At 35.0% G+C, this 21,168-nt stretch overlaps 2 protein-coding genes across 3 annotated transcripts in view; both read left to right on the top strand.

Moving 5' to 3' along the window:
- Positions 1–457: 457 nt before the first annotated feature.
- bbx (bobby sox) lies at positions 458–17,894 on the top strand. 2 transcript variants are annotated; one of them, XM_074089796.1, is made up of 4 exons: positions 458–734; positions 13,275–13,410; positions 13,846–13,927; positions 14,024–17,894. In XM_074089796.1, the coding sequence occupies exons 2-4, from the start codon at positions 13,286–13,288 to the stop codon at positions 15,458–15,460; spliced, it is 1,644 nt and encodes a 547-aa protein (XP_073945897.1). In that variant the 5' UTR covers positions 458–734; positions 13,275–13,285; the 3' UTR covers positions 15,461–17,894. The 2 variants fall into 2 exon arrangements, with proteins under 2 accessions (XP_073945897.1, XP_073945896.1); XM_074089795.1 differs by lacking the exon at positions 458–734 and adding an exon at positions 4,809–4,986.
- A 480-nt stretch (positions 17,895–18,374) lies between these two features.
- shtd (anaphase promoting complex subunit 1) overlaps positions 18,375–21,168 on the top strand; it is a 33,866-nt gene continuing 31,072 nt past the window's right edge. The window contains 3 exon segments of the mRNA XM_074089797.1: positions 18,375–18,630; positions 20,189–20,384; positions 20,569–20,895. Coding sequence (XP_073945898.1) covers positions 18,607–18,630; positions 20,189–20,384; positions 20,569–20,895 — 547 coding nt within the window. The 5' untranslated portion in view covers positions 18,375–18,606.

The following is a 21,168-nucleotide window of genomic DNA, read 5'->3' on the forward strand; positions in this document are numbered from 1 at the left end:
TGCAAATTAATTATAATTGGTAAAGGTGAAACTAATTTTAATTAGCATAAATAATTACTCACTAAAATCGTGCCTCACCAAAGCAGAAAACAACTTGCCTCGCAGTATCCCAAGTAGTTCAGCTACTCCTCCACAGATGGCGCGAGTAGGTACAAAAACATCGCTTTATGTCACGCCCAAATATTAGTGAACTGATAAACGATTACATGTTATTGTGAAATAGAAAAGACAGTTCGCCTGTTTCATCAATCATTCTTATTCATCACAAAAGTCTCAAACAATTTATTTACAACTTTTCATTCGCCTTACATTTTGCAATTAAAATGCACCAAGAAAAGTGACATTACGGTTCTGTTTCAAGTCTTTTGCCGTGTAATGCTACTTGTCTCACTCGCACAAGCCCGATGAGTTTGTGCGTTGGAGTGAGTAAAAAAATGTGTCTCAGCCTATGAAGTACAGCGTATCAGCTGACAAGCAAAGCAAAACACAGTCGAGTCGGTGCGCGACCATCTTGTCAAAACTGGAGTCGGAGACAAATAAATATTATAAAATGTCCTAAATCGCTCGTAATGACATAACATTACCTTCGTATTTAGTGAAGTATTGTGTTTAGTTCAAGTTGGTGTTGTTTTCGACGCGGTTATTATACATTTTGCTCAATATTTCGGGTTTTGTGTTGCGTCAAATGACGTCATGTATGTGATTATTAAACACGTATCGTGGCTGTCGAGTTTGTAAGTATTTTCTTTTATTTCCTTGTTGATATTATTAGATTATTTTTCATTAGTAGTTATTGGAAAGTGTTCGCGGTTGCTAGTTTCATTCATGATTCGAGTGGGAAACGAGAGTTATTGTGTGCCCCGAGAGTTTTCCATACGCGACGTTTTGGGCTGTTGGCAATTTGCAGTGCCCTTGAAAAATAATGCAGCTAAAATCACGTTCTTGAGGCGATCGCGGGCAGAGGATCTCACTTTCTGTTCCATTCATGTAGCTACGTGTAATAGAGTACATAGCCGCAATTACTTATAGCTTCATACAAACGGTTGGCAACAGAAATGTTCGCTCTTCACTAAAAATGGAACGGCGATATAGAAAGTATTGTTTTGTATGAAACATTAAATAACTCTATATAGGTACAGCACTATGCTAAAAATACACTCCATATCAACCTCGATATTGTGTGCTATTAGGTATTATACCTTATTACGAAAGTTCTTTTGTCACAAAAAGAGTTATTGGTAATTTAACTACCTACCTACCTACATTAAACTTTCCAATTTTTTTGTAACCAGCGAAGTATCTGTGATATTTTCGACGTTTTTATGATCTTATGACAATACATGATCGCTAAATAGCAGTATGCTAATGATTTGCATTAGTGGGCGTGCGTAATCGACTCGTCAATTGTTCACTTATGTGTGGGTACTTCCCCACATAAGTATATTTACCAATCTAGCGACATATATACATATCGCTCATGTATATACTTTGGAGCGACCTATAATACTTTTATAACATTGGCATCTTTATTTAATGGGTGTACTTATTTAATTACTAGTTAGTTTAACTGCCTGCTACATAATTAGGGACCAATAATAATTTTACGTGAGGAAACTCGTTATTTACAGATAGCTAACTACCTACCCACCAAATTGAATCAAAACACACTTGAGAACACTGGTTTCTGTACTTCAGTAAGTAATTTATTTTGGTAGGCAAAGTAGGTACGTGACTACTAAATTCAAGTTGACTTTGGAAATAGTGATGTGCAATGCGCAAAATTACCGGTTTTTCGATGGCGATTTTTCACTTCGTCTATTCGTTGTCTCTTTAGCCCCATCTATTTGATTTTAATAATTAAAGTCTACTGCGTAAATAATGCTCAGACGCACAAGAAATGAGCTCGGTTGATTCAATGCCGAAGTTTTTGTTATGTTGTGAACCTGCTTCTTCAATCAATAGTTTTTAATAGTTTACCTCGTTCAATTCAGATTTTTACGGCATCAATTATAATTATAACGATACTGTTTGAATTGTTTCACTCCAAAAATTAAATAGTTGTTGTACCTTTGCCTTACGCATCAACATGGCATCGTTTTTATTGAATTTGACACGATACTTGAGTCACGTAATGTTTCATTTCAATGGAAACGTAAAATGGCGTACTTATAGTTGATAATTGTGTTACATTTAGATCTAGTATATTAAATATAGTATTACAATTAGTAGTTAATTAGGCCAACTAAACCAATCATATTGTGTGCCCACTGCACATTAAGTAAGTAGATATGTAGGTACATATTATGATTTAAAGTTACAGGATTTAACAAAAAAAATGGGATACGTACGGCGCTGTTATTATTTGTTTACTCATCTTTAAAATTAAAACAAAGCATAAATGGATCTGTATTTTCTTACTAAATAAAATACAGACCTTTCAGCCAGCCTAGTACCAACTACTAATGTTATTATCTGTCTGCTAGGATAAGTAAGGTGACGTCTATCACATCATAAAAAAATTGCGTTCATTTTCACTGTCATAAAAAAAAACACCTGGTGTATGTAGTCCGTTGCATTGCAATTTTGCAACAGTAGATTCATTGACAGATGAGGCAACAGCTGGTGTAAATACGAAATGACAGAAGTGCAGGCCTCCCCCACCTCCAGTAATGCATGGCTGACCTAGATATTGACCCCATATGCTGTGGAACTTTAATCATTATCGATTAGGTGCTCTATCTGCCTCTTTAAATATTATGTCATACTTAAGTCATGAATGCCATAACTACATCAGTAAAATGTGAAATAATATACTTATAACTAAAAACAAACCTGTTTCTATGACCTTTGCAGGGGTTGTAATTTATTTACGTGTGGGTGTGTGGGTTACGTGTATATACAATTATCCAGTAAGTAAATTTTCATTCTCTGAATCATCAATATCAATATGCAATAATGAGTCGGCGTACAACGTTGCCAGGTTTCCCAAACTGTCGTTAATAGCCGTTAATAATAATAACTATAGCTGTAGCTCAAACATGTGAACAAACATTGGATAATATAATAGTAGTTAACAATGGTTTTGGACTATAGTTAAATTAAATAAAAGAATTTGTTTTGAACTCTTTAATTGTAGCCATGTGTTGTATCTTAAGTACATTTTTTAATAACTCTACATCATTATGTATGCATAAAAATATGTTTATGAACGTGAAAAGATTGCGTGGTTGAAAGAGCACTTCGAACACAAGTCTTTCGTGGTACATAAATATTTAACAAGATGCAAACAAGCAATGACAAGCCTCATTTCAACTTCACGAAAGTCTGTATGCATGACAATTATGACTGCCTGAATATCCTTACTAATAATATATATGCGAAAATGAGTTTGCTTGTTTGTTTATTTGATCCACTTTCATGCCTTAACTGTTGAACCGATTGCCAAGAATTTTTGCATCCATCATATTATTATTAGACCATAATAAAAAATAGGATACCTTTAATTAAAAATTGTTCCCAGGCCGCGTGATTAATGAATTCTTCGCAGATAAAGTACTACAATAACAAATAAGTATTAGATCAAGCTGAGAATACAAAGATAAGAAATCAGAATTTAGGTCATAAAAGCCATCATCCTACTCTTAATCATGATCAGAACAGTCGTTACAAAACAACATAGGAAAAATCCTTCAACATTTATCATTATGTTCGGCATTTCTTGTCTTGACGTAAACAAAACAAATCTGAAGTTCGTGATAGTCAGTTGATGGCATGTTAGCAAAGGCCTGGACCGCCAGGATCATTGTCCCTGGTTCTCCCAAACTTATAAAAATAGCTCAAGAGTACCGATTTAAACTTCTTACTGAGTTGAACTTTAGCTAGAATAAAATGACCATTGAAAAGATCCTCAACAAAATGAGATTGCACTCCAAAGAATGCTTCAGTCCGGTATTGAAGTCTGGATTGAAGAAGGTTCCAAGCTTGTTTCCACGACACTAGAAAGTTTGAAAAAATGTAAGTCTTGTTTAGATAACATCGGATTAATTTAGTTTAGCTTGAGTGAAACAACAAAACTTACAAACAACTTGCTTATAAATAGCCGGATATGTCTGTAACTGTGCTAATTAATTTGTTTACGCTTTCGAACGCGTTTGTTAAAGGATTTACTTGTCAAATCGTAAAAGTTCGCAACAACAGCAATATAAGTAGAATATATTTTTTGACCATATGCGATGCAAGGGTTAAAAATCGTTTTAGTTTAGTTCATCATACCACTAGGTACCAATCCATAAATAATGTCGAGATTTGGAGAATTTAGTTTTGAAATAAAATAATCACACCTCACTAATGAGCAACTGTTATCAACATTTCTATGTTGGTATCGGTAGCCAATAAATTTCTGTATTCGTGATTGTGTTTTGAATTTATTAAGTACATTTTTAAACTATTATTCTTATGATAGATAAGTATCGTATGTGATTCATCGGCTCGGCTTGGTATATTTTTCACATTTCGCATACCATGAGTGACCTAACTTCCTCTCTCGTAATAAGTATTATGCATACATATCACCTTCATACTCTATTTAGGTACCTTAAATATATTTTCATCCATCATAACATCTTCCATTTTGTCATTCGGCAATATAGTCCTTCCTTTTCCTTTAAAGTGGAATAAACTTTCTATAATACAAAACTTTTAATGTCGATGTTCTGTTAATGGGAATACCTATTACGAACTACTACCTAATTACTTTAAAAATGAAGATTAAAATTACTTTTTTCGGGTGCATTCTATGTTAGCTCTAGTGCAGATTGGCCGTCTTGTACACAAATACGTCAATAATGCTAACAAGCAAGAGGCTCAGATATTTTTTGCTATTTGAGGACTCGTATCAAGACGGTGATAATATTTTTATTGCGTCCATTTATCTCACGTTTGTTCTGATTTTATCTTCCGAGCTAAAGGCGACCAAGCCAAATCAAAGTAAGTACATATACTTAGCTTGAAATCAAAGTCTTTGGAAATGTTGAAACGCAGAAGGCCATCTAAAAAAGTGTAGTCATATTAATATAAAAACAAGTACTTACTGAAGAATTTATAAATCTGATGGCTTATGAAATAATTCACTATTCCGACTGACTTGTGAATAGTTGCTCCTAGAGCTGTATTTCACGGAATTAACCGTACCATTCCCAAAGGTAAATCTGGACAGCATAGAGACGTTGTATAGTTGTATGTACCCAATGCAAACCGAATATGTGCCAGGCTTTTGATGTCAACTGACTGTGAATTTGGTCTCAATATTGTCGAAAATTCAGTTAGGTCAAGAACCGCAATGAGGGTTGCATGCATTCTTAACTACATACTACAGTTATTGTATTAAGCGGCTTCTAGACGGGCCATATTTTCATTGCAATTTGTGGCCGGCAACTATTGGTGTCCCTCTCTTACTCAAATGTTAGACAGGGACACCAATAGGTGCCGGCCACATATTGCAGTGAAAATATGGCCCGTCTAGGAGCCCCTTTACGCTCTTTTATTGCCGCTTAAAGGTTTTCTGAAATCTTGATTCCAAGACGCTCTGAAAATAACCTTTTCATTTAAATTTCGTTTTTAGTGGAGGATTTCCATGTATACATACATGAACTTTGTATTAAAACTGTAACTTCATAGAAATTTAAATTCTAGGTAAATATTACAGTGCTGCTCACTGTTTTCGATTACGAACAGGTTTCCTGTAGCAGATAACCACAAACCGGAAGAAGGATAGCAAGTGTTAACATTTGTTTCAATCGTCAACTAATATTGGCATTGCTGCAGTGCTGCTGTTATAATCTGACGTGTTTATTTCAAACGTCGTTAATTAGTTATATTGGTCTTTGTATCGAGGACAGGCTAATTGATTACTAACATGAAAAGCAGTAATTGATTTTGATGTCATTATTACTCAGAAATTCCTGTTTAAAATTCAAAAAATAATATTAATTTAAATGTGCTTGAACATATCTGACCCTACAAACCCCCACAATATCTATTTATAAAGACAGGTTTTTACGAAATGTGATCTTTTTTTTAACCTTGCCTAGTGTATAAAATATACTCTTTGTTTAATATGTGTGTGCAAATTGACAAACATCAACCCAAGGTGACCAGGCACATTTTAAAACAAAATTACAAAAATGAAGTTCCTGGAAAAAAAAATACATACGTCCAAGATTTTCTCCTGAAGTAATTGAACCTTTTTGAATGGTATTATAGTTTATATTCGCACGTTTCATATTTTTTCTTTTGACACTTAGGTAGAAACTGGCAATGTGTTAGTGATTGATGGGTATAATGACGGGTTGTGACGTCAGCTCAATGTTTGTTGTGCGAAAGTAACGCCTGCTAAAAGTTTGTAAACAATTGTTCGAAACAAACTTCTATTTTAGAAGTGATGTTGGACTTTTTGACACGCTTAATATATTTAGCTTCACTTATTATAATTGAATCTATGCGACGGAATCTTTTCAGCTTCATTTTCTCCATCACTTATTATTACCGTATTAACAACGAAATTGGCAATTTGCGTTGTTCTGATGACAATACAGTATAATGGCACCATCGAGTTGATCTGACGATGGAGCTGTGAGCTAGGCACTGAAACTTAAATGTCCGGGATTGATGATATAGCAGTCAGGCATTTATAAACTACATTTTTTTAACTACTTCTAACTCATTTATATGTCCTTTGTCATAAAAAATACCACATCTACATCTGTTACCTATTTCCCAATTATCATTCTAAATATTTGTCTTGTCATTGTAGATGTCTACCTGATTATAAATCACATTGCATTTATTCACTAAGATATTGAACGCTTACGACTTCGCGGGACCGGTGGCACAACAAGCATATACTCTGTTGATTGCGCAGCCGGTATGCGCGCAGCACAGTAGTTATCTGGCAGCACACACAATGGACAGTCAGGCCGCGAATTGGACGCCAGCTGGCAACGGGGTGGCCGCGCCGCAGCGAACGATTTCTTTGTCCATTGCGCGGCTGCCCTGCACAATGGTTACCTGGCAGTGCACGCAGCGAACAGAAATCTCGTCGCGCGAGCGGTCGCGCATAGTCGTAGTCTGGCCCGTAAATAGTGATGTGTCATGATTATAAGTTTTTGCTTTAACTTGTAATCAAGACTAACATGTCTACACGTGTTTACGACTACTAAGGTACAAACAAAGTGAGTCATATCATAATAATAAGCTTAGCAAGTTATTTATGAGTCTGTGGAATTAGATAATAAAATACATAAGAGAAAAAAAGTACAAATAAATATATATTTTAAAAGCTAAGAATCGTAGGAGACATGAGAAAGTTACGACATCCGTTAAAGAAAGAAGAAATTGCAAGCGTCGTTAGTCAATTAATACAGTTCATGTCATACTCAATAACTCTTGAAATATGCCCAAAAAACAGTGTACACGCAACTCCTTACTCTTATTGCTTTTAATTTATCATTACAAAACCGTTAGTACCCTTAATTATCTATTATGAATCTAAACCGCAACAGGTACGCTCTTATGATTTACTTACTGAAATATGACCTTCTCGTCTCGATTTCGCACGCTAACAGCAAACGTACATACGGCCTCCAGGGTTGACCTTGTCCTTGACCTTGTGAGGATTACTAATTTTGACAGATTTGACAGACGGAGCATCGTATCAGGCAGCAGCTATATTTTTGGGATGCCTGTTATTGATCCTGACTTGACGTTGGATGGAATGGATCTATCTAGCGCGGCATGTATACAAAATATTACGTTTATTTTGTAATCCATTATTATTTTGCATGTTTCGGAGCAATAACACGTTTTAATTAAATGTATAAAACGTGGTCACATTGCAATACTGAAAAGAGACATGTCTTCGAAATTTTGCTGGATATACGCTGTTTTATTTCAGCAAAGTAACTAAATGCCTTGACGCAATGAAGAATTTGGCACAAGTTTTGTGTTATCGAAACGGGAAAATACACAGAGCTTTTATTTTTGGAAACTTTTAAGGTCTTATTTTACCTAGCTTACTTTTTCTTTGCCTTCGCATTATAGTTTTTTTTTTTCTATTATTACTTAGGGAAGTAATAATGATCTGTGTATTTTTTCCGTGCTGCTATAGGGATAGCAGCTAGATCGTTCCACTTTCTGTCCTGTGAATAAAAAGTCTACCTACTTATAATATGTTCGTTAGAACCATGATACCTACGAGTATTTATCGATTCTATGTCGTCACGGCCAGCTGAAAGCTAACAAGCCTAGTACCGTTGTGTTATGAATGTTAAGTTCAAAGACAGCTAAATCATAGTAATGAATACTTGAAATTGAAAAATAAAATATTTAAAAAGACGAGTTTATATTTCTACCAACAAACACGCCGAATTAAAGGCAGTTGGTGGTAGAAGTAGGCGAAAAGGTGTTTTAGATCAAATATTGAAAAACCAGCAATTACAGCATTAGACGATAAACCGATGAAAGCAAAATGAGGAGGTCCTCAAACTGATGACTAGATAACTTTAAATTTTATCTCATTTTAATTTGAAGAAAAATTATCTCTGAAGTCTTTCTACCCAACGAAAAGTGATTGCGTTGGTTTTATTGTGTATTGTTAGAGAAATATGTTTTCTATCTCCATCCTTGTGCTACGCTACGACTGCGTTGTCGTCAATGTCACTATAGGTATAGATGATTTCATACGGGCTTTACCAAGCACCAACGGTAGCTAAACATAATGGTTAAGGGGTTTTTTGTACGGGATAAGTGTTGGCGGCTTCTACTAATTTGAACCACAAAGCGCAACAAGACGTTATATAAACGCCTTTAATCATTACATGTTATTGCAAAAAGAGATGACTGAAATTTGTGATTTGATTTATGATTACAACTGTGCAGAGAAGTTTCTTTAGGTCTTCACAATGTATCTATCTGTATATTGTGAAGACGTAGAAGGTGTAGGTAGAGTGAACTGTGAAGGTCTAGTCAGCCGGACAGTATACCTTAACATTATTTTATTCCTGTGACACTTGATAAATATTTAATACATTTGTTTAATGTTGAAAATTTTAAGACAAATCTCTTTAAATGGTAACTTTTGATCTTCGTTTACTTTTGAAACGAGTAAAATGAACTCCAGCACTGATGAATTAACATATCACTACATTGATGAAGCTCAGAAATCGTTATGCAATTCAAAATCTTCCTAAAGCTCTAAATAAGAAGATTCAAACGAAAAAAATATTCGCAAGACTTCGTACACTTGTCCCGTTAAAAAACGTCGCACACCTGTTAAAAAGGATGCGCATAATATTTACATAACCCAATTACCAACGGGACGGGGCGGACGTCGAAAGCTCGGCGCGCGCGCCGTTTTCACTTTCATAGGCCGACGCCCCTGGGACAGCCTCGGCACACTTCGACGCTCTTCGGCTCTGGGTCAAGGTCCGGCCATGGGTGTTTATGGGAAACTTTTGGTGAAATGACAGGTGTAACTGCGATACTCATAAAAAACTACATCTCTTATTGTCATTGTGATTTTTTAGATTTGCATAAAAATGCTTAACCCCAAAATTTAGGTCAATTTAAATAAATAAATAATAAATATCACGGGACACTTGACACAAATTGACCTAGTCCCAAAGTAAGCAGAACTAGACAACAGATAAACATACTTAAATAGATAGATACATACTTACTTCATTTAATTCAAAACACCCAAGACTCAAGAACAAACATTCGTATTTTTCACACAAATATCTGCCCCGACCGATAATTTGCATGTTGTTTTCGTCATTTTTCGCCTAGACGTCTAATTGTAACATATAGTACTATTTCATCATAATTTTTGATGATTTACCGTATGTTATCATACCGACAGTCGATGTTTATCGAAAGTCCTTGCTGGTTTTGCTATTTTAAAATTGAACTACCAGGGCGAGCTCGGGCTAAAACTATATAATAAGCGTTTTTCCAGAGATAAGACTAAGCTAGATCGATTTGTCATCCCCGAAAACCCCCACATACCAAATTTGATCGAAATCGTTGGAGACGTTTCCGAGATCCCCGAAATATATATATATATATATTGCTCGTTTAAAGGTATTAGAATAACATTAAAGTGTCAGATTCCGAAAAACCGGTAAAATGATCAACTGGAAGAGCGCAGCACTATTTTAAGGTCAACCCGCAAGAATGTGGTTGTAGTAAGTTATGTAGCACGAAACGTGATTCCGAGATGTCTGAAAAACGTTTGTAGATTCATAATAGATGCCGGTGATTTCTTTATTAAGTCTTGTAACAGTTGTAACGGCATTTTATGGCGGTTATAGTAGAATTTACTTTTGAACCATGGTGATTAATAATCTTGGTAGCTTTTGTCCGCGATTCCATCTGCGAAGAAATCCTGCGTCGCTATCCCGCGGTAATCAAGCAAGTTTTCAGACTAAAAAATATCTGCCCCGACAGACGATTGAACATTATGAAACTTCATAGTCAGGATCGTGGTTAGCCACTTGGCTATCCGGTGGTCATAATAATAAAAAATGACATAATAGTTAGGTATAGAGAGAGAGAGAGAGAGAGAGAGAGAGAAACGTTTATTTACAAATATTCGATACACATAAAAATACATTAGATGGAAAGAATATAAAACTTATATAACAAAAAATTTAACCGTCTACAAAAAATCATGAAAATAAATTTCTACCAGTGAATTCGGTGCCTCAGCACAAGCCAGCAGGAGTGGACTTATAGTCGTCTACCTCACCTACATACTATAACTAGGTCAATATATACCTAGGTTAGGTTTCAATCACTCCTGCTGGCTCGTGCTGAGGCACTGACTTCAGACTGGTAGAAAATTATATTCATGGTTTTTTGTAGTCGGTTAAATTTTTTGATATAATTTTTTTTCACGCTTTTCAGTGTAAATAATCTAAGATACAATAGTTTAATGTCAACTGCTGGTCACCTTTTACGAAAGATTGTTTTTCCCGATGCAGAGACGTTCTTTATTGAGGAGTCCTGGTGCTTCACCACCCGTTCCATTTCACCATATGCATTATGATGAGCATAAATTGCTTAGCAACTGTGTTAAAGTAATTGAAATTCAACCCGTGAAATACTTGTTATTGACTACTCTTAGTAACTCCGATGGTCAACTATGTGGTCTAGCTTCATCATCAGTTCCACTTCACCAAATGATGACTTTTAAAAGCAAATGTACGAGTTACTACTAATTATATCCAAATTACCATAGGTGTCCCTACAATAATTTAAGTTCCCTCAATTTCCTTAGGATCCAATCATCCCGAAGGTATTCCTATACGAACGAAAAAAAAACAAATCGGTTCACAAATGACGGAGTTCTGAGGTAACAAACAAAAAAAATACAACCGAATCGATAACCTCTTTTTTTTGAAGTCAGTTAAAAAAAATAACATCGAATAGTATAAAGTGGGTCACACTCAGCATAATGTTACAGCAAGCCTATTCCGTATACTTATACATATACGTGACCTGACGGCATTTATAAATTAGTAATAATAAAAGTAATTAATAGTTGTTCTTGTGTTTAGGTTACTCTCTTCGTCTTTCGCCAGAGATTATCTCGTATCAACACTACTGCGTATCAACAACAGTTGTCTATTCAGCTAACATCGCAAGTCATCGACGACAAGTTGAATTCCTAATTATATTTGCGGATCTTATCTAAAAGCTCATTATCTAATTTGAGTACGATGTGAGAAATTTTATACTTACACTTATTTCCATCATGTTCTGCAAACTATCCATGTAAAGTAAGTTTACCTTTCAATATCTCTGGTTAAACCTGGAAGTGACATGCTGTCAGAACTTATTTTCATTTTAAAGGAAAGTTAGCGTTATCAGAGCACGTTCAAAGTTAATTCTTTTTTCTGTCCTTTAAAATGAAACCAATTTGCACACGTTCAAAAGTTACAAAAAATAAAATAACTGATGTTTTCACAAAACTGTAAAGCAACCTGGGGTAAAGCAAGTAACAAAAAGTATACATATATTTAGTACATACGGTTAAGAGTTTCCAAATTAGGTAAACATGTGGATATACACTTATGATCCTTCATCTCTTTAGCCTAGTTCAATTTAAAAATACCATTTCCTTATTGTGGCGCTGTTCCTTATAGAATTCAAATTAGTTAAAAAAAATTGAAACTGAATTAAATCAGAATATTATCAAATTTTACCGTAAACTCAATTACTTGGTGTCAAGGTAGACATTGGATTGGTATAGTTTTCGACATATTGCACTTTGTAGTCTAGTTTAGGCATAATTAAAATTATAACACACATTCTTGACTTGTTATCGTGGCGACGCCCGCCATTAGTGTGTTAACCTAGTTGCCGACCTTTTGCCAAAAAATTTGTTTATCATTTTGTTTTGAATGAATCCGTAGATAGATAGGCTGATGTTTAACTGATAAACATTGTTGATTGTTAGTTCATTAAACTCGTGACCACTTGTATTTGTTGTCAAAAAATACGTGTGCGCCAAAATCATTATTCTCTGTTTTCTCAGGAAATGCGGTACGTAGCTTAAGTAGGGTTTAAATAAATTAGATGAATTTCCGTACGTGGTGTGGTAGACGTACTTCTTAAAAAGAAGTTTACGAATTGTTTGTGCTTCATTTAATGTCTTACACTTATTTTGGGTCTCTGAAAACGCCTCTGTGTAATCAGAGGCCATCTAGAGCCAGCTTGTATGCTCCAATACAACATATGCCTACACAATATCTTATAGTTTACCAACGGGTGCTATTTCCCCGTTGAACTGTTATACCAAATGTATAATATTGCACAATTTCGCGGCTTTTAACCAGCAAACGCACAAAGTAACGGGGACAATGCAAAACATCGTATGTCATCGACCCTTGATAGTGTTGCTTATCACGTGACGAAATATACTGCACTTGGCAAAGGAATATACGTTATCATGTTTATAGATAGAGGTGATAGCACATGTAAATATACGTATCTTAAGTCAGTAGCCGCATGTAGCTGGGTATTATCAGAAATCCATGGCTTAATCAATATGAAATGTATCGGTTTGTACAATGGTTACCAGTTTTCATACATAACTATTTTTGCAAACAATTAATTTTTATTGGAACTTGGTATTATTTTATTACTGGAAGTTTCGTAATGTCGATGGAAAATGATGTTTAGATGTTCAACTAAGTATTTATGTTTTGTCGCAGATAGTGATACCATGATCGAGCAGGACGGAGACAACGAGCCGGCGCACCACGCGCGTCGGCCGATGAACGCTTTCCTCATTTTCTGCAAGCGTCACCGGAGTGTCGTGCGAGATAAATATCCTAATCTTGAGAATAGGTAAGCTTTTATCTTGAAACCTTGTCCGATTATAAATCTGAATACTTTCAATGCCATTGGAATTGTCTTCTAAGCGCGTTGTCCAAGTAGTTCACTCCGGAGATATACAGTCATACGAATTCATCATTTTTCTTGTAACATGCCTGGCAATAGACATATTTTTACTGCTACATTTAATCTCAAAGGTTCCATTTTGGGTCAGAATTCAAGTGGTTTGAATGCACTTTGAATAGTTAAGCACGAAAATGTACATTACATGCCTAACCGCAGTCATTAGAAACTAAACCACAGACCTTTAGTACTTCGTTAACATGACATTGAGATTTGGCGATAAGGCTTGAATAATATTTTTTGTTTGTTGGTCACAATCGCAACGGATTCTAAAATTAATGGAAACATTATTAATAATAATAACATTGAAATTTCTAATTGCAGATCCATAACGAAGATTCTCGGAGAGTGGTGGGCAAATTTGGACAAGGAGGAGAAAGCCTGCTACACAGGTCTTGCTAAACAGGTAATTTTCTGAACTTAAAAATTGCATTAACGTATGTATGTGATTTTACACTTTCTCATTTACACTAAATAATTATATATTAATGATTTGTTACAGTATAAAGACGCATTCTTCAGCGCCAATCCTGATTTCAAATGGTACAAGTTGCCCGCCCCTCCGCTCCGAACACATACGTCCCGACCCAGAGAATCGAATGAAAAGGCGAATCAGTCCCCCGAAATAGAGTACCATGAAGCGGAATTAGAAAAAACAAACAACAACTCGACTAAAGTTGACTTCAACAAGAAGCCTAACGACAATGTCTTTGACGGAGAACAAAAGGCTTTGTCCATGTTTACTCCCGGAAAACTAGCAGACGAAGCCCAAATGGGGGGACTCAGTAGCCTCCTATCTACAAAGACTGAAATCAAAACGCCGAACCCGTACTACTCCCCTCCTTCTTATAAAGTAAACGCGATCTCAAGCGGTGATAGATCTCATAATATATTAGACAGAGTGAACATGAAAGGTTACACGCGTGAAGAGAGCATACGAGAACTCCAGAATGCTCTATCAGAAACTACAAAAATTTTTGAAGAAGATTTTGACGAACAGAAAGACCGTATTTATCAATACGGTGGCTCCACTGACCAATTTACTAATCAAGATGTGATAGATCAGATAGTTGACAAACGATACTCGAGAGATGACGAGTTCAGCTATCAGCGACAGTGGTCGGATGATGAAAAGAATATGAAATCTGGGCGGTCGTGTAAAGGAAAGAGATACCAAGAGTTCATGGCTGTAGGAGGACTGATAGTTAATAAAAGGCAGAAAAGAGATTACTCAGACAAGATGTCAGACGAAGATTATAACGCTTCGTGTAGCTGGGACTCTGGCAACGCGCGCAACGACGATGCCGTCGCTTATGATGAGTCGAAACAAATATTCATACCAAACGAACCAACTGAAAACGAATTTAAATCTGATGCAATCGATGGTCCCAAACCAGACAATAACTCAAACAAAACTTTCAAGGCTGCCGACTTTGACTTAGATGCGAAAATAAAGGCATTGCCCTCTCTTAGCCTAGAAAAATTCCAACAAAAGAAACGGGAGAATAAACGCAAGAAGAAAACGATAAATCTGAAACCAAAATCGTTCGAGAGCTCTCACATAGTGAACCCGGTTCCCACGCCCACGTACCTGAGCGAACGCCGGGGAATGGCCGAGAACTGGCGGGAAACAGTGATTGGCAGTCAAAAGAGGAAACCAAGAAAAATCAGCATCACGAGGCTCGAAATCAACAGCTTGATTTCAAGCGTAGAACTGAAAGAATCACATAATATAAGCCCGGAATTTAAGATTGCCACGGAAGCACCTTGCAGCGTCGTACAGAATATGGCAATTTGTAAACAACAATCTCACGGCAGCGTAGACTTGCTGGCACTGGCGACGTTAGCCGAAGTGGCGGCCAACACGTCCAAAATAGAAGACACGTCCATCGTGGAAAACATCATGGCCGCCGCCGGCGAGCACGCTTCCAAGGTATAACATACCAACACCACTAGCCTTAAAAAAGATATTCCAAAAATTATTTACTTTATAATCAGATAATATTTATATATAGATCTACTTTTACAGTACGCATAAAGATTAATATAATTGTACACTTTTAATTGTAGTTTTTATAAAGTAGATCATAGATTTTATTTATATGGAAAAACTATATATGTATACCTTAGTTCGGTACGGCGTATAGGCTGCTACGTTCTGCTTTATTAGGAGAAATAAGGGTGATAGATAGGTAATTATTGATATCACACAAAATAAAAAGCAAGGCATAATCTTTTACATGTTAAGGAATACAAAAGTAATCCCCATGATGATGATAGAATATATTTAAATGAATGACACGTTCAGCTACATCACATACTAGTTTGAAAGGGGGCGTGTCAAGCAAGATCCATTCATCACAATTTACTGTAAGTTATGAATGCCAAACATAAGTCATTATCTAAGTATGTACAACCTCATATTTTTTCATTTAATAATAGTTTATTTTAAACGCATTAATTTAGATGAAAGAAACTTTAAAAACACGTGGATGAACTGCATTTCATTTTTTAAGGTGTTTCATTTTAGTAAGCAGGTTTTATGCTACTTTTCAATATAAATTTATTTTTATACAGACGATTTATTACGTGGAAATTGGACTATCTATTCATTGGTTTTTGTTATTTAATCGAAAATTTGTTATATAGTAATTGGATTACTATATGACGTTACTGCATTGCATACAAAGTAATAAAAAGGATTCAACTAGTAGTCTACTGTGACCTATTAACGAAGAATCAGTTTTTATCCAACGTCATATAGTCCTAGCCTATCAGGCTCAGTAATTTAGTTGTTCGCTAGTTATCCTGAAGGCCTTAAAAGCCGGCCAAAATGTTTTGTGAGTCAGACTCACAACCACTTGTGATAAAACTTTTACTAGAAGTTAGGTAATAATTATGTTTCTCTTACCTATCATTAATTTAACTCCCCCTTCATGAACTTATATCTTATCTATGGAGAAATCACATATTAATTAGGTACTAAATCCTAAATGAACATTCTAATTTTAACTTTTCATTGATTAGTAGTTATACAAAGTAATCTTGTCCCTTTAGGTACCTGAAATTCAAAAAAAAACTTCATGAGTGTCATGAAAGAAAAAAAAATAAGAACATAGTAAGTTAAGTTATTTTTTAACCAATTATAAGTTTTCACCATTGTCACTAGCTATTACTTTCGGAACAGTGTTTCTCAAATTGTTTTTCTTGTTCGTTTGTGATGGATTTGTTTATAAAGAGTTCTGTGATTTTTTTCAATCGTCTATCGGAGTTTCTGAGGCTAGATCGCGTGAGGAACTTCTGTTGCAGATCTAGTCTAGTGTGGAAATAATCAAGTACTAAATTCGAAAGTGCACTTATATTTTTTAAAGTTACAGACAATGACACACGCCATAATGTGACATGCTCAGCCAAAGACCAAATGTATTTAGAATAGAAAAGCTAGGTAGATACTGTATAATATTATATAACATAAGTAAGTGATATACATATTAAAATATCTATTATACTTGTATTTTAACACCACGTAGTTACGTGACGTTCTGAATGTCACTTTTTTATTTAATTGTAGCTTGTTGCTTTTTGTTTTAAAAACCATGTTCTCTTCACAGAGGTTATCAATTAATCTGTTGTTTTTTTTTTTGTAAAGATTTATTAATTGTTACGTTTAAATATAAAATTTGTGAGCTTTGAAGGTTCCTACATGATATTTTAAATTTGGCTTATCAGTATCGATGCTAACTCCAAAAGGTACTGTATGTCTTATGAAAAAAATATTTTTGCCTTGTGGAAGACAGAGCCTTATTTTACCGTACTAGAGTTAAGTCGAGTTGAAATGGGGCCAGTTTGCGGTGGGGAAGCAAAGCGCATGCGCGCGCTTAAAACGATAGGAGCGTAATAATAATGGACTCTGTAAGTATAAAAAATTCAGATAAAACAGTCAAAAGTACCTAAATTCGCACTAGGTCCATTATGAAATGGTGCTAAAAGATCTGTTTTCTAAATTTCGTTTTAGTACCTCCATTGCTAAAAATTACTTCTATTTATTGCAATGGATGGTTAGATAGAAGTGATATAATCGAATTGTTGTTAATTTTAAGCCATCGCTTTTAATCAGTTTCACTAAAAAAAGTCAAGTAATATTTACCCTCAACATGGTTGATGAATTTCTGAACACAATTTTATTGTTTTGTTGTTATTTGAGAAACACTGGTCTAAACTATTCATTAGTTAGGGCCGTAGGGCATAATAAAGTCGGCACCCAAAGTGTGTATGGTTCCAAAGTATATTGTTGAATGTTTTGTTACTGGAGAGTGCGGTACGATAAATATTATATCCTTTTATTGTAGAAATAAAGTTTATTCATATTACAAGATTGTATTTTAATTAGGTACTTAATTATATGGTTTTCATCCTTATCCCGCCCCTTTCCTAAACCCACGGACTTTTAACAGGAATGACTGTAAAATCAAACAAAACCTTCCCATTACAAATTGAAATTACCAGATTTAAAATTCAGGATTTACAAGATTTTTAAATAAAGATTTTTGTTAATCTGTAAAGAAGGATACTGTCTAAATTTTAGAAAATGAAAAAAGAAAATTACTTAAACTTTAGATACTAATTTTAGAATGAATCGTAAAACCGGTAACGACGGCATAGAACCTCACTATTTTGTCTAGGCGTTTTTCTGATTCGGAACGATCACAGGAGGAAGGAGAAATCACAATAATAATATTCGACATTCATTTTACGTAAATATTTTACAGAATCTTTCTTCACCAAGTGAACTCATTCATTACAAAACAAGTGCAATATTTTTTTAGATTGTTAAATTATTTCGTGAATCAGTGACAATACATAATCAAAAAACTGAATACTTATTACAAACTATGGGTATGACTGAGAAGAGAAACGCCTGAAGAACGTCAATTTCGGGCTTCGGCCGGGTATTCGTTATAGAATACGTTTCGGTCTAAAAGCAAATTTATGATTAAAATACTGTTCTTATTAATAAAAAAGTACGATATATGCTTACTGCCCCGTGTTTTTTAAGTAATCGCTACAAATCTGGATGACAATACAATGATTGCGGCGTCTGAACCACTGGTAGGTTATATTATTGTATTGCTTATTTTATTACACAGCACAGCAGTAACAATAACAAATTGACTAGGGAATCTCCAAATTTCTACAACACATCACTTTTAACAACTAAATATAATTATATTACATAGTCAAGCTATAAGTGACTCGGAAAAATCACTTAAACAATGTACTTTTCGAATTTCAAGCCCTTTTTGATTGAAATTTTGATGTAAATGTTGATACAATTAATTCAATACATCTTTATGTTCTCCCTCTCATTCTGAGGGGAGGCCTGTGCCCTGCAGTGGGACATATATAGGCTGGGATGAACTTTATGTTTAAATATAAACACATAAATGAACTAACTAGAAAGGATGGTAATAGTTACTGGTTCGCTACAACCAATAAATATCATTATACCATGTTCTTTGTACCCTGTGTGGTGTCGGGTTAGAATTACACCTCTCCATTTCTTCCCTGGATGTCGTAAGAGGCTACAAAGGATATAGGTTAAGGTATACCGTAGGTGCCAGGCTAGCAACTTGTCACTATTGTACCATTTTTGTCAAACTTTGAACAAATTGCTAAAAGTGGCTCTGAAGCAGTAACATTTTGTGTGCTCTGCCTACCCGTTTTGGGAATACAGGCGTGATGTTTGTGTGTGTGTGTGTGTATGTGTTGTTAGTATGTTGCAATGTCAAAAAACATTTAACATTTAGTGCAATAAAGAGTTGAGTTTGAGTTAGTTCCAAAAATGTCAAAAATGTCAAATATATTTTTTTTCCCTGTATAACAAAATGTCATACATTTATATCCAAAATACATAATTGGTAAAAAAAAACATCTTAAAATATTGAATTATTATTAAGACTGAAGATGAAAATGTATACCTATTGTATTCCAATCCAATTTATGACAAGCGTAAACAAAGATGCCATTAACCCGACAATAGACATTTAGTGATGTGAAAACCTAGAGCCTATTCAAAATAATTAATCTATTCAGTAAATCGATTATTTATTAATTAAATAGATCAATATATTTTTGTCTATTTTATTATTTACAATGCTTGGTTTTATTCCAAAGACTGTTTATTCAATAATAAAAGCAGTGACTATTTTTTAATTTTGAAAAGTAAATAAAAATTGCTTATTCATCCGCGCATTAATTTATTTTTGAAATGTCAAATTTTTTACCATCTCTACGCTAGTCTGTGCTACTACAGACTATAGTATAGTCTGCATAGTCACTATACACATGTTTCAATCAAGAAATAACGTCAGATTTTGATGAAGATTTTTCAAATCAAAAATAAATAAAATAAAAATATAAAAATATAAAATCATTTATTGCCACATCATAATTACATACTTAGTTCAGTTATTAATCAAATTCATTAAATGATAAAAAAAAAAAATGGAAATAAATAACCCAGCAGCTACCTACGTTCCGGCAATGGGTACCAATCTCAGCGAATGCTGGACAAACAAACAAACAATGCAAACTCGGCTTAAGACTTGTTATGCAATTGCATCTATTGTGAACTGTTCTCTATTTAAAATAAATTTGAAAATCACAGGAGTTTCTGCCTCATGGCAGGACGGTATTAGCAAAGCACCCGGAGCAGATCTATGGTCGTACATCTTCAACAGCATCGGAAAACTCGCTGCTTTACAAGTTGACTAATTTCGCCATCAAGGATGAAACATTATTGGAATCTAAGACTGAGCAGGAGTGGTGGTGTGTGCGAGAGGTTTATTATAAGGCCAAAGATGGTGAGTATTTAATTGTATTATACTGGTTTTGAATGATTATTCTAAGATACACTCTCTGAGGTTTCTCTTAACCACTATTTTAACATGTTCCTCTCCAACCTCCAGCGCTTTTTTGTATGAACTCTTAATTAGTATATCAATAGAAATATCATTTCCTAATAGAACCGTTTCACACATGTTATAGATTTTGAAGAAGACCCACCAAGCCCGAAAGATGTCAAAGAGGACATGTCTGACTCCTTCCAGCCAGCGAGCAGACTCAAACAAGACTTCAATATATCCATAAAATCTGAACTCATGGCTGGTGTCAAACGTATGGATACAGACAGCGTAGGGGCATCCACTGGTCCGTCTAGAGCCAGTAGTGCAAATAGCTCCAGCGACATGTCGAAACGGTTCAAGCTTGATAGCAGTCAGGGTGCACCGAGGAAGAAATCTTTGAATCCCAGGACTGATTGCTGTTATGAGGAAGAGTTGTATGTTAAAGGATGTACTGCTGTTTGGTCTAAAGGTAGGTTGATTCCACAGAATTAATATGAGGATTAAAAATGTTAAAGCAGCTGAAAATATGACCGCTCATATGGTTAAAAAGTCATATAAGTATTAAATTTCCGAGCTCACTGTGTAACTGATAACTATTGAAAAAAACTGGCAAAGTGCGAGTAGTATTCGCGCACCGAGGGTTTCGTACAAATTTGTATATTTCTATCATATCTATGAATATCCAGTGTAAGCAGAGCCCCTCTCCTATACTTCATTTTTTTAGAATTTTAAAGAAGGTAAG

Source organism: Choristoneura fumiferana, chromosome 7 (assembly GCF_025370935.1).
Source record: "Choristoneura fumiferana chromosome 7, NRCan_CFum_1, whole genome shotgun sequence".
NCBI classification, from domain to species: domain Eukaryota; kingdom Metazoa; phylum Arthropoda; class Insecta; order Lepidoptera; family Tortricidae; genus Choristoneura; species Choristoneura fumiferana.

Coding starts and splice junctions, on each gene's coding strand:
- bbx (XM_074089795.1), top strand. CDS start 4,845: ATGCTAACAAGCAAGAGGCTCAGATATTTTTTGCTATTTGAGGACTCG. Junction 4,987..13,274: donor GGCGACCAAGCCAAATCAAA/GTAAGTACATAT, acceptor GTTTTGTCGCAG/ATAGTGATACCATGATCGAG. Junction 13,928..14,023: donor ACACAGGTCTTGCTAAACAG/GTAATTTTCTGA, acceptor GATTTGTTACAG/TATAAAGACGCATTCTTCAG.